The sequence below is a fragment of the Petaurus breviceps genome, unplaced genomic scaffold, assembly GCF_028583685.1.
Source record: "Petaurus breviceps papuanus isolate PSGF00001 unplaced genomic scaffold, PetGlider_PUasm1.0 177, whole genome shotgun sequence".
In the NCBI taxonomy this organism is placed as follows: domain Eukaryota; kingdom Metazoa; phylum Chordata; class Mammalia; order Diprotodontia; family Petauridae; genus Petaurus; species Petaurus breviceps.
In genome coordinates this window covers 2,517,802-2,530,446 of record NW_027185776.1, presented here as the reverse complement: position 1 = coordinate 2,530,446, position 12,645 = coordinate 2,517,802, and the positions used below count along the sequence as shown (strand labels likewise).

At 35.1% G+C, this 12,645-nt stretch overlaps 1 protein-coding gene across 2 annotated transcripts in view; it reads left to right on the top strand.

Moving 5' to 3' along the window:
• RPS6KA5 (ribosomal protein S6 kinase A5) overlaps nucleotides 1-12,645 on the top strand; it is a 261,593-nt gene that overhangs the window by 143,191 nt on the left and 105,757 nt on the right. Inside the window, exon 6 of one of the 2 annotated variants that reach the window (XM_069085996.1) lies at nucleotides 9,822-9,905. In XM_069085996.1, coding sequence (XP_068942097.1) covers nucleotides 9,822-9,905 — 84 coding nt within the window. Of the gene's footprint in view, nucleotides 1-9,821; nucleotides 9,906-12,645 lie in introns of those variants that run through there. The other variant, XM_069085998.1, reaches the window with a different exon arrangement.

Below are 12,645 nucleotides of genomic sequence, written 5' to 3'. Positions count from 1 at the left end.
TATCAGCTTTGCTACTCCCAAACATCTTCCACAGTGACCTAAAAAAGTGCCAAAATAAATTCTGAGTGGGAAAACCAAGAAAAGTTCATGTTATTTTTCCAGCTCAGAGCAGCTTAAGAAGATAGAGAAGTCTGTAGACAATAGGATGGGTGCCAGCTAGCAGCACAGCAGAAGTGGCACCAGGATGTGGTGGGAGCAGCAGTGGTAGGGATCAGCCTAGCACCTAGATACACTGAGGTGACTAAACACTTGAACAAATGAATAACCTAGGAGACCCCTGTACTAGTAGTAGGAGCAGGAACAAGTGCCATCTGGAATCTCTGTCACTTATTCTCTTGTTCTGAGTCACAGTTGGAGAGCAGAGAGGAGCAGTCATGTTCACAAGGATGCAAGAGCCTGTGTGAGGAGGAGACCATAGAACAGGAAGGTAGTGAACTGACATCTGCCTAGGTAGATCACACCACATTGGAAGCACTAAAAACTTACAGGCTCCTAGAGTGAGCTATGAATGAAGAAAGACATAAAAGACAGAAGCTTAAGCTATTCACTCCCCCATTCCAAGCCCCAGAGGAGAGCAGAGCCAAACTCTATCAGAGTCCATAATAAAGAAATAGGCAGGAAAAATTAACAAACAACAACAAAGAACTTGATCATAACAAGTAGCTAAGTTGTACAATGAGTAGAGTGCTGGACCTGAAGTCAAGAAGACTCATCATCCCAAGTTCAAATCTGGCCTCAGAGACTTTAGCTGTGCTAAAGCTAGGCAAGTCACTTTACCCTGTTTGCCTTAGTTCCTCATCTGTAAAATGAACTGGAGAAGGAAGTGGCAAACGATTCCAGTATCTTTGCCAAGAAAATCCTAAATAGGGTTAACAAAGACTGGGCACTATTGAAAGAGCTAAACAACAAAATAAAAAGCTTTTGCAGTGACAGGGAAACTTAAGACAGAAACTAAGAAGAAAGTAATGACTTGAAGTCATCTACAAGCAGAGCCACAAAGAAAAATTCAGATTGAACACAAGCCTAAAAAAATTCCTAGAAGAGCTAAAGAAAGAGATTTTTAAAAGAGTAACAACAACCAAAAAAAATTAAATAAGATCAGTAGAAAAAATTAGGAAGAGAAATGAGAGGTATGCAAGAAAATCACAAAAGGAGAATTGGCAGCTTAGTAAGACACAAAAAATATTGAAGAAAATAACTTCTTAAAAATCTGAAAAAATGAAGAAAATGTGAAATATCTCAGAGGAAAAATGACTGATCTGGAAAATAAATTGAGGAGAGATAATTTAAGAATCAATAGACTACGTGATGACAGCCATGAACAACAACAAAAAAGAACTTAGACATTGTATTTCAAGAAATCATAAAAGAAAACTGCTACAATAACTTAGAAACAGAGGACAAAAGGGAAAGACCTCACCAGACACCTCCTGAAAGAAATCTATAAATGAAAACTCCCAGGAATATTAGAGCTAAAATCCAGAGCTATCACATCAAGGAAAAAATAGTGCAAACAGCCAGGGAGAAAGAAATCAAATACTGGTGAATGATAGGACCGCACAATATTTAGTAGCTACCATTGTAAAAGAATGTGATATTCTGGAAGACAGAGGAGCTAGGATTACAACAAAGAATAATAATCTACACAGTAAAACTGAGTACAGTCCTATAAGGGGAATCAATATTTAATGAAATGGAGGACTCTAAAACTTTCCTGACAAAAAGATCAGAGCTGAATAGAAAATTTAACATTCAAACACAGGACTCAAGAGAAGCATAAAAACATAAATATGGGTGAGAAGTCATAAGGGACTAAATAAGGTTAAATTATTTACATTCTTATATGGGAAGCTGAAACATGTAACCCATAAGAACTTTTATCATCACTGGGGCATTTAGAGGTTGTCTACTTAGAAGGTATCAGAGTCTGTTTAGTGGGGATGATCCCCAAAGAAGAATGGAAGGGTGAGAAAGAAGAATACACTGGAAGAAAAGGGAAGGGAGATGGAGAATAGAGAAAACTATCTCATTTAAATGAGATAGGAAGAGTTTATACAGTGAAGGGAAAAAGGGACAGAGGGAGCAGAGAGTGCTTAAACATCACTCTCATTTGAACTGGTTCAGGGAGGAAAGAATATATACAGGTACAGAAATTCATCTTATCTACTTCCTTCCAACTTCCTCAGGCTTGTGGCGGCTGGATCTTTGGCTTTAAAGTCATGGATGTGAAGAACTCTGGACTGGTTACTCCCAAAAGAACTATTTTATCTGTCAGTGCAAGAAAAATTAAGGACAGTGCTGCAGATTGGCACAATTTATTATCAAAATGGGAGACTCAACAATATGGGGTTTTCTGTTGCGAATAAAATAGGAAACATCAAAATCAGTGGACTTAATTTAAGATATTGTGCAACATCTCAAGTTCCTCATTAAATTTTGGATGTACCTTTTGAGAATGAAAGTCAGAAGGAATGCTGTTGCATTCTAGTTGTCTTCAGTAAGTACACTGTTAAAAACCATGACCCTCTTTATTTCACAAAAACTACTAGGAAAACTGATCATGTTTGGCAGAAAAATGTTTAGATCAGCATTTATTTCCACAATAAGTTACAAATGGATTATTTTTTTTTAAAACAGTAGGCCAATCATACCCACATATGGGGTGAGATCAGGAGAATGAAAGGAAATCCCTTTCACAATTATAAGCAGGCGAATTCTAAACCAAAGGATAGAGGCATAAAATTAAAATGCATGTGTACAAACAAAACCAAGAGAAACTAGATTGGGAAAAATAGTTTAATCAAATAACAGAATAAAATCTTCTATAGGAAACTTACACAAAAATATGAGACTAAGAACCATTTCCTACCTGAGTGTTCAAAATATATGAACAAATGACCTTCACAGTTAAGAAATACAATTAACAAAAAGAAATTACAGGAAATCACTAAGAGAAATGGACATTTAACAATACCATTGATGTGGGGGGAAGAAACCAAACCAGCAATGCTGTTTTAGGACAGGAGCTAATACATACTGGTGGCTTTGCACTGGTCCAACCATTACAACAGTTTGGAACTTTACAAGAAAAGTCACTATTTGAACTCTTTGACCCAAATGTCTGTTTACTACAAGGCACGTAACAAAATGAGGTCAATAAGGGATTGAGGTGATGGCACTTTTTGTGGAAGAAACAAGAAATTTTAGTTACTCAGAAAAACTAGGGAAGATGTGTGTGAACTTATGTAGAGTGAAGAAAGCAAAATTAAGAGACATTTCATGGAAAGAAAAATACTAAAAACAATTCAGGTGAAGGTAAATAATATTAATCAGAAGACTGACATGTTTTTTCTCTCAGCAGGTTGATGGGGGTTTTTGGGTGTAGATAGTGTGTCAGCAGTGCGTTATTTTCATTTGCTTAACTTCTTTTGTCACAAAGAGGGGTGGGGGGCAGAGATAAATATATAAAATCTATTTCTAAAGAAAGCAATAAATTTTTTTAAAAAGCCCTTTTTCAGGTATTTGTAATTGCTCATCCAGCTCTATTTTCAAGCCCTCAAAAAGTAGCATAGCAGTCAGTAGTTTACTGTATTTCAGGGACAGAGAGACCTGGGTTCAGATGCTGCTTTTTATATTTACTATGTGACCACAGGCATGGTACTTAATACATCATCAGAGGGAAAATAACACCACCTATGACACCTAACTCATGGAATTATTTTAACACCCATACAAGTTAATGTGTATCAAAGCACTACAAATTTTTAAGTTTTATGCTGGCAATTATTATCCTTAAAAATGCATTTGTTCCTACTTTGTACTTCCACCAGATTTTTATTTTATTTAATGCCCTGAAAACCTTTAGGTTGGCCTCAAAGTGCCAAAGCTTCTTCCTTCCTTTTAAACTCTCACCTTTTCTTTTTGACAATCCTTTGCTGGATTGGCTTTTCTTCTTAGGTCTCTTTTTCCTTTCTTTTTTTTTGCCCACAGTTAATCAACATACAGCAAAACACAGGATAATATAAAGGGAAAAGCACTGAATTTTGATAGTCATAAGGCCTAACTTTGAATTATGGATCCATTAAATATTTCTAGGTCCACTGATAAACTCGTGGCTCATGACTCATGAAATATGGCATTCATCCATAATGCCGCTTTTCTCAAATTTTATTTTTAAACATTAATGTGCCACTGCTTCTATACTGTACCAAATTACCAAGGATATAACTTTATTTTTCTATGATAAAAACTATCATGGTCCAGTGCCTGCATTTATTTTATGAGCTACATATATAGACACACACACACACACACACACACAATTTTTACCATTTCCAAGGCTGAGGTAGTTCATTTAATAATTAATAGATTTATCCAAAACTGGAAAGGAGGGGAGAAGATAACGAGAAAACAAATGAAAATAAATATTAAAAATTTGTAAATAATTTTTTTAAGTTTTTAAATACCAAATAAAGAATGTTTTAATTCCGGCTAAAAAAAAAAAAAAAAAAAAAAAATTCATCTTACCCAACAGAAAAGTATGATGAAAAGAGTCTTGGTTGAAGGTGGGATTTAAGTTGATTATTGAAGGGAAAATAAAAGAAGGAAAAGGCTACATAATCTTAGACATTGGACTTGTTTTATGTTTCCATGGGGATAAACTAAAATCAATTAATGGAAATGGAAGGAAAGCAGATTTTGTCTTATATAAGCCAATCTGATGTCTTCAGGCTGAGTTTGGAACAAAATGAGACACTCTGATATACTTATAGCAATACTTTTCAGTGACAAAGAACTGGTAATAAGTAGATATTCACTGTTTGGGAAATGGTTTAAAAAATTATGGAACACGAATATAATGGAATTATGGAAATGAAGAATGCAGAAAAACAGGAAAACATTGAGTAGTGCAAAGTGAAGTAATCAGAACTAAGAAAATAATATACAATGGTTAAAGCCATGTAAGTGGAAAAAACAAAAAAAAGAAACTAAACATTATGCAACTATGCAAGCTTTACCCCCAAAATTCAAAGAGAAAATAGAAATTCCTTCTTTGAAGAGATAGGAGAATCTGGATATGGAATATTGCTAATACAATCAAACTCAGTTGATGTGTTGGTTAGTTTTGCTGAGCATTTTTTCCTTTGTTTGAAGCAGTGGTTTTCTGGGATATATTTGGAAATTATATAAAAGCAAGATATTGATGAAATTTTTGAAAATAAGTTGTATTGTTGACATTTTATTTTTTTTAAATGAGTCATTGAAAAGATAATAGCTTGGTGATAGATACAGTTTTTTTCCTCAAGTATTCCCAGTGAAGAAAGAAAAATTAATACAACTTAGATTAAAATAAATTTTACCTGAATTTGTCTTTTTGATAGCAACAAAGTCAGCACAAGTATTTAATACTAGAATCATGAAAAATAACAGTAATGTTAGACAATATATGAATTATCTTAACTATTCAAACAGATATCTTGTCAGCTAAAAATGTGAACCAAAAAATAACCCTTAGCTCAAAAATAATATAAGAGATTTTATGTAGTCTTCCCTGAGAACTCTAATCTTCAAAGTACATGTGGTATCTGAAAAGAAAATTAATCATATGCCAAATTAATTTTAGATCTAGTAAGGTTTTCTTGTAACTAAATTTTACTAAATTACTAGCATTATTGTCTGATTTCATTGTTTACTATTAAGTAAGTGGAAGCAGAATGCTTCCAGTAATTCTTTAGTTTGGCATAAGTTACAGCATTATATTTCATTAAAAGACAGCAAAGAAAACTTCTTTTTCTCTAAAGCTTTCTGGTTTTATTTAGGCTGTTAAAGACAAAGTATAAATTAAAAAATTAAGTTCCAAATATTTATCTTATGAAGTATTTGGATTTTAATGGAACCAAAGTACTTTTCAAAGTCTCAGATCTTAAAAGCATATTGTTGTAACTGTTTTGTATATTTTTCATAGAAAAGAAAAAACTTTATAGAGGGGAGAAGGAATGTACTGGTCTTCAGTTGTTCAGTCCAATAAATATTTATTAAGTACCTATGACATGTCAGACTAAGCATTAAGAATACATATAATAGAGGTGGCCTGGTGGCTCAGCGAGTAAGAGCACTGACTCCAGTGTCGGGATGACCTGGGGATCAAATCCGGGCTCAGATACTTAGCACCATACCCAGAAACAACTGGACATGTAACCTTGAGCAAGTTACTTAACCCTAATTACTTAAGAAAAAAAAGAATACACTTAATAAAAAGAAATATGGTCCCTACTTTCAATAAGCTTACAGTCTAAAAGAAGAGAGAACACACAAAAGGAGACCAGAAATGGGGAGAGGAAAAAAGGGGGAACAAGACACCAGTGGGGGTGCCTTGTTTCTTGGAGTTGAAACCAGGCAGGGCAACAGATGCAAAGACAAATTACCTAACAATCCAGTTTCTGCCCTTTATAAAGAAAGGCATTGAGAGAAGAGGGGAAGAGAGATTGAGGGGAGGTGGATTCAATCAAGGCTTGAATTAATTGCATGGTGGTGAGTTTAGAAGTGATGAGGTTATCCTGCATGGGACATATTTTTCTATGGAGTAGAAACTGGATAGCAGAATCAAAGTGGAGTTCAGTCAAAAAGTATTTATTAAATACCTACTGTGTATCAGGCATATGCTAAGCTAAGCATTGTGGATACAAAAGAAGACAATACAAATTCTCTGCCCTCAAAACTCACAAATGGGAGAGACAACAGGTAAACAGATGACATACAAACAAGCTATATACAGGATAAATGGGAAATAATTAACAGAAGGAAGGCATTGGAATTTCAAGAGAGGTTGGAAGAGGCTTCCTATAGAAGGTGAAATTTTAGTTGGAACTTAAAGGAAGCCAGGAGGCAGAGATAGGAGAGAGTATTTTCAGTGTGATCATTTACATCTCAGAAATCAGCAAACACAAGGGCGTGATTTATTATTTTGTTGATTGTCTAAACTTAATATGATGATGCGATAGCTAGCATTTCTATGACATTTTTATCATCACCCTCATTACCTATCTTATAGAGTATTACAATGGCCTCATCTATTAAATCACATATTTCACATATGTTCCCTCTACCACCTTATTGCATGCCTTCATCATTTCTTCCATGGACTAATAATGCAAATAACTTCCTAACATTTCTCCCTGTCTAAAGTCTCTCCACTCTACTTCAGTCCATCATCAACATAGCTGCTAAAGTGATTTTTAATTAAATTTTATTTTTTACTTATCAAACATTTTTCTCCCACCTCACACTAAAAACAAAAACCCTTATAACAAATGTACATAGTTAAACAAAACAAATTCCAATATTTTTCATGTCTAAAATGTGTCTTATTCTGCATTTTAACCTATTCTGTCTCAGGAGATGAGTAGCATTCTTCATCCAATGTATCTACCTATTTTTAACCAATTTCATTTCCTTTTGATGATTACTGCTTTGTAATATAGTTTTATATCTGGTCCTACTAGGCCCCGTTTCTTCCCAATTTTTTTGCATTATGTCCTTTGAGATTCTTGACCTTTTATCCATATCAGAGAAAAAAACTGATGGAGTCTGAACGCTGATGAAAGTACACTATTTTCACTTTCTTTGGAGTTTTTTGTGATTTTTTCTCTTTGTTCTGCTTCTTCTTTCACAACATAACTGATATGGAAATATGTTTAACATGATTGCACATGTATAATCTATATTAGATTGCTTGCTATCTTCGGGGAGGGGGGAGGGAATAGGGAAGAAGAAGTAGAGAGGAAAATTTGGAACTCAAAATGTTATAAAAAAGGAATGTTGAAAACTTTCTTTACATATAATTGGAAAAAAATACTATTTATATTTTGAAAAAGAGATTCTTGACTTTTTGTTCTTCCATATAACAAAGTAATTTTCCTGAAGTACAAGTCTGACTTCGTCATTCTTCTACTCAGACTCTAGCAGCTCCCTATTTCATCAAGGATCAATTTTATATCTAACATTATAAACTTCACAACAGAGCCCCATTTTCCCTTGTCTTCTTTCATGTTACTCCCTTCCATATACTCTGTGGTCCTACCATCCTGGCCTACTTGCTGTTCCTCACACATGATACTCTCTTATCTCTGTGCCTTTGCACTGGCTGCCTTCCATGCCCAGGATGTACTTCCTCCTTACTTCTAATTCTTGGAATCCCTTTCCTTCAAGATTCTGTTCAAATGTCACCTTCTGGAGCGGCTAGGTGGTGCAGTGAATAGAGCACCGGCCCTGGAGTTAAGAGGACCTGAGTTCAAATCAGGCTTCAGACACTTAACACAAAACTATCGGTGTGACCTTGGGCAAGTCACTAAACCCCAATTGCCCTACCTTCCCCTCTCCAAAAAATAAAAAAACTCCAAAAAAACAAATATCACCTTCCATGTCAAAGCTTTCCTACTCCTCCCAGGTACTAGTTTCTTCCTTTCCTAAGGTACTTTATATGTAATATGTACATATTACATATGAAATATATGTATATATAGAGGGGGAGAGGGAAAAGGAGGAGAGAGAGAGAGAAGAGAGAGAGAGCAAGCACTATAAATGTACAAATTGTCTTCCCTGTTAGAATATAGTTCTTTGATGTCAGGGACCGTTTGTCTCCTGTATTTATATCTTTGTTACCTAGTACAAATACCTCATATATAGTAGACACATAATAAAAGCTTAATTGCTTAATACCATAAGTCATATGGTTGCTCTCTTAAAACTATGTCTAGACAGCATGGTACAGCTGAGAAGTTTATCTTCTTGTTAGAAATACTTTCCCTCCTGCCCCTCAACCTTCAACCCACACTTTCCATTTTTCTCCTCTGAGCAAAAAGAGATGTAATAAATTAATCTACATTAAAGTCATAAAACTGAATTTAGAGCTGGAAGAAACCTAAGAGGTTACCTGACCCAACCCCTTCATTTGATAGATGAAGGAACTAAGGGCCAGAGTGACCATCCCACACATTCTGCAAAGCAAAGATTTGGAATTATGTTGTCTGATCAGATGTCTAATACTCTTCACAGCAGCACCCTTCTTCACTCCTAGACAGTGTATAGATTCCTGGAATATATATTATCTTTTTATTTATTTTGTATATATTTATATGTACATATTATACATATATATACATATATAGATATATCCATATATTATAGCTATAGACACATAGATACAATGTATATATACAAATTTTACACCTATATTTTTTAATATTTATGTTCGCACATTAAATTGTTTACCACATTATACTGCAAATTCTTTTAAAATAGGCATTGATTCATTTATTATATTCAGAGCCTACATAGCACCTTACACATAGTAGGTGCTTAATAAATACTTTTTGACTAATTGATTGTTCAGAAGATGTCTGAAAGGATCCAGTTACAAACAAATGACTAGGTTTTGGATTTCAGAGATTAGGAGTGATTTTTTTTTTTGAGAGCTAGAGAAAAGGAACTTTCTTTATGCCCTTCCTTCTAACGTGTATTAGAAGTGTCCAACCAGTGGTCCCCAATGCTGTTTACCAAACTAGATTAAAATATCATTGGGAAATATTTAATAAATAAAAATACAATAGAACATAGATAATGTTGATAGGTGGTTTTCTAAGTCAATATCAGCTGAATGGAATCTTTAGGTAAGTTTAGTGGCCTCATTTCTATTTGAATTTGGCACCACTGATGTAGGTGATTGCCTATTTCACCTAAGTATAAGGCTAATGATAACCATTTCATGTTGTATCTTTTGTTGTATTTTGCTAGTATATAATGAGATGACATTTTTTTTCCAGACTGAAAGAGCGTATTCCTTTTGTGGAACTATAGAATACATGGCACCTGATATTGTCAGAGGAGGAGATGCAGGACATGATAAGGTATTCTTTAATTTGACTTTGCTTCTATTGTTCTTTGTATAAAGGTTTAATAATAAAACTTTTAACTGAAAGTCATTTCATTCAGTTCATTTGCCTGTATTGACATTCTTATCTTTGATACCCTTCTTTACTTAGTATGCCAGAAGACTTGGTAGTGCAGTAGATAGTGCACCAGGCCTAAAGTCAGAAAAACCTGAGTTCTAATGCAGCCTCAGATATTTACTAGCTATGTGATTGTGGGCAAGTCACTGAACCTCTTTGCCTCAGTTTCCTCATCTGTAAAATGGGTATAATAATAGCAAGTACTTCCCAGGGTTGTTGTTAAGATCAAATGAGTTAATAATTATAAAGTACTTAGCACAGTGCCTGGCAGTTATCTATTGTCATTATTATTATTATTATTATTATCATTAAAGTTATCTAATGCTTTGTTGGATAAATGTGCCATGTATCTCTTGTTCATCTCTTATTGCTCATGGTTTTATAATTCAATGATATTAGGCATTCATTGTTATAGATTTACCTCTGAGAACCACTGTATTGTCAGGGGTGTGTTCATACTGATTTGAGAGAGCTGATTGTTAAATTTTCAGTGTGAAGATTTATACCTTGGAAATAAGCAAATGCTACAAATCAGGGGTTGAATTATTGTTTTGTTTATTGTCTATCCTTAAAAAATTATGAAGAAAATTTTAATGATGGATATTAAACTTAAACGCATATAATGCATACTTTTTTTAGAGAGCTAATTATTAAATTATCTGTATTACCTGCCTGTATTCTCCAGATGTTATGTTAGTCTATTTTTTAAGGTGTTATTTTCTTCAGTCAGATTATTGACTCTCATTTCATAATTTTCTTGCATCATTCTCATTTCTCTTCTCAATTTTTCCTCCACTTCTCTTATTTGGTTTTCAAAATCCTTCTTAAGCTCCTCTATGGCCTGTAACCAACTCATATTTTTCTTGGAAGCTTTTGGTGCAGGAGTTCTGACTTCACTGTCTTCCTCCTGTTCCATGCTTTGATCCTTTTTGTCCCCAAAACAGGAGTGTAAAGTTGGATTGCTGTGCTTGCTTTACTTCCTTTGCTTGCTCATGTTGCCACTCAATTACTTGACTTTTGAGCTTTTTGCCACAGTAGAACTCCACTAACAGAGAGGGGAGCTTTGTCCCAAATTGCTGGGGTTTTCTCAGTGGGTGCCCTCTCTGAAGGCTTCACTGGCTCTGGCAAATTGGTCACACACCCCAGGACCTTCCCCCTAGACAGTGATCCAGATCCAAGCATGTTAAAGCAAGACTGATTACCTCTCAGACTGGTTGCTTATTCCCCCTACAATCTGTAGGCCAGGAGCTCTGAGGCAGCAACGCGGTGGTGGCAGCACAGCCAACATGCCGCAGCTGCTTCTCCCTCCAGGGGGCAAAGGCCTGACTGCATTCCCAGACTCCCGGTTCCCAAAGTCCACACTGCACTGACCTCTCACTTTGTCCTTAGCATCTATGGGTTGATAATTCTGGAAACCACTACAGCTGCTGGTGATCTGAAGACCCTCCAGCTTATGGCGACTACCTCCAGCTTATGGCGATTACCTTACTATGGTAACTACCCTGAGGCTAAAACCTTGGGCTCAGGTGGGGCTGGGCTCCACTCCCAGAGTGTTGCGCTGGCCCCTTCCTACCAGCCTGCCAGTCAATCTTCAGCAGGAGGTTAGCTTCTCTCTGTCATTTTGTGGATTCTGTAGCTCCAAAGTTTGTTTAGAGTCATTTTTACATGAATTAGAGGAGGTGGAAGTGGGAGCCCTGCAGAAGGCCTGTTTCTACTCTGCCATCTTGGCTCCGCCCCCTCCAGATGTTAATGTCATTATAATTTTGTTGTCTTTCAAATCGTGTTATTGATTATAGTCTGAAAAGTAGTACATAGAAATTATTATTTTTTATTAACAAGAGCTTCTTTGTGCCTGTATTGTAAATTTTTGTGATATCGTGTATTTGAAAAAGGTGTTCTTTATATGATCTCTCTCCAAATATCTTGTAATTTCAGGTTGTTAATGTTGTTAATGTGCAGTCTTGTTAATTTTTTTTTGTTTTAAAGATTCTTTTTAATTGGATGTAAAAACAATTTTAATATTCATTTTTTTAAATTTTGAGTTCAAAATTCTTTCCCTCTGTCCCTCACCTTTACCTTCCCTGAAATGGCAAGAAGTTTGATATAGGTTGTGTATGTGCAGTTATGCAAAGTATATTTTTATATTAGTTTTGTTGTGAAAAAAAAACAGACCAAAAAAAACCCAACACAAGAAAAATTAAGGAAGGAAAAAAAAGGTTTGCTTCAATATGCATTCAGACTCTATCAGTTCTTTCTCTGGAGGTGGACAGCATTTCTCATCAGAAGTCCTTTGGAATTATCTCGGACCATCATATTGCTGAAAATAGCTAAGTCATTTGCAGTTGATCATTGCACAATATTACTATTACTGTGTACACTGTTCTCCTGGTTCTGCTCACTTCACTTTGCATTAACTCATGTAAGTCTTTCCAGGTTTTTCTGAAAGCATACTGCTTATCATCTCTTACAGCACAATAGAATTTCCTCACAATTATATACCATAATTTGTTCAGCCATTCCCCAATTGATGAGCATCCCTTCAATTTCCAATTCTTTGCTACCACAAAAAGAATTGCTATAAATAGTTTAGATAGATAGATAGATAGATAGATAGATAGATAGATAGATAGATAGATAG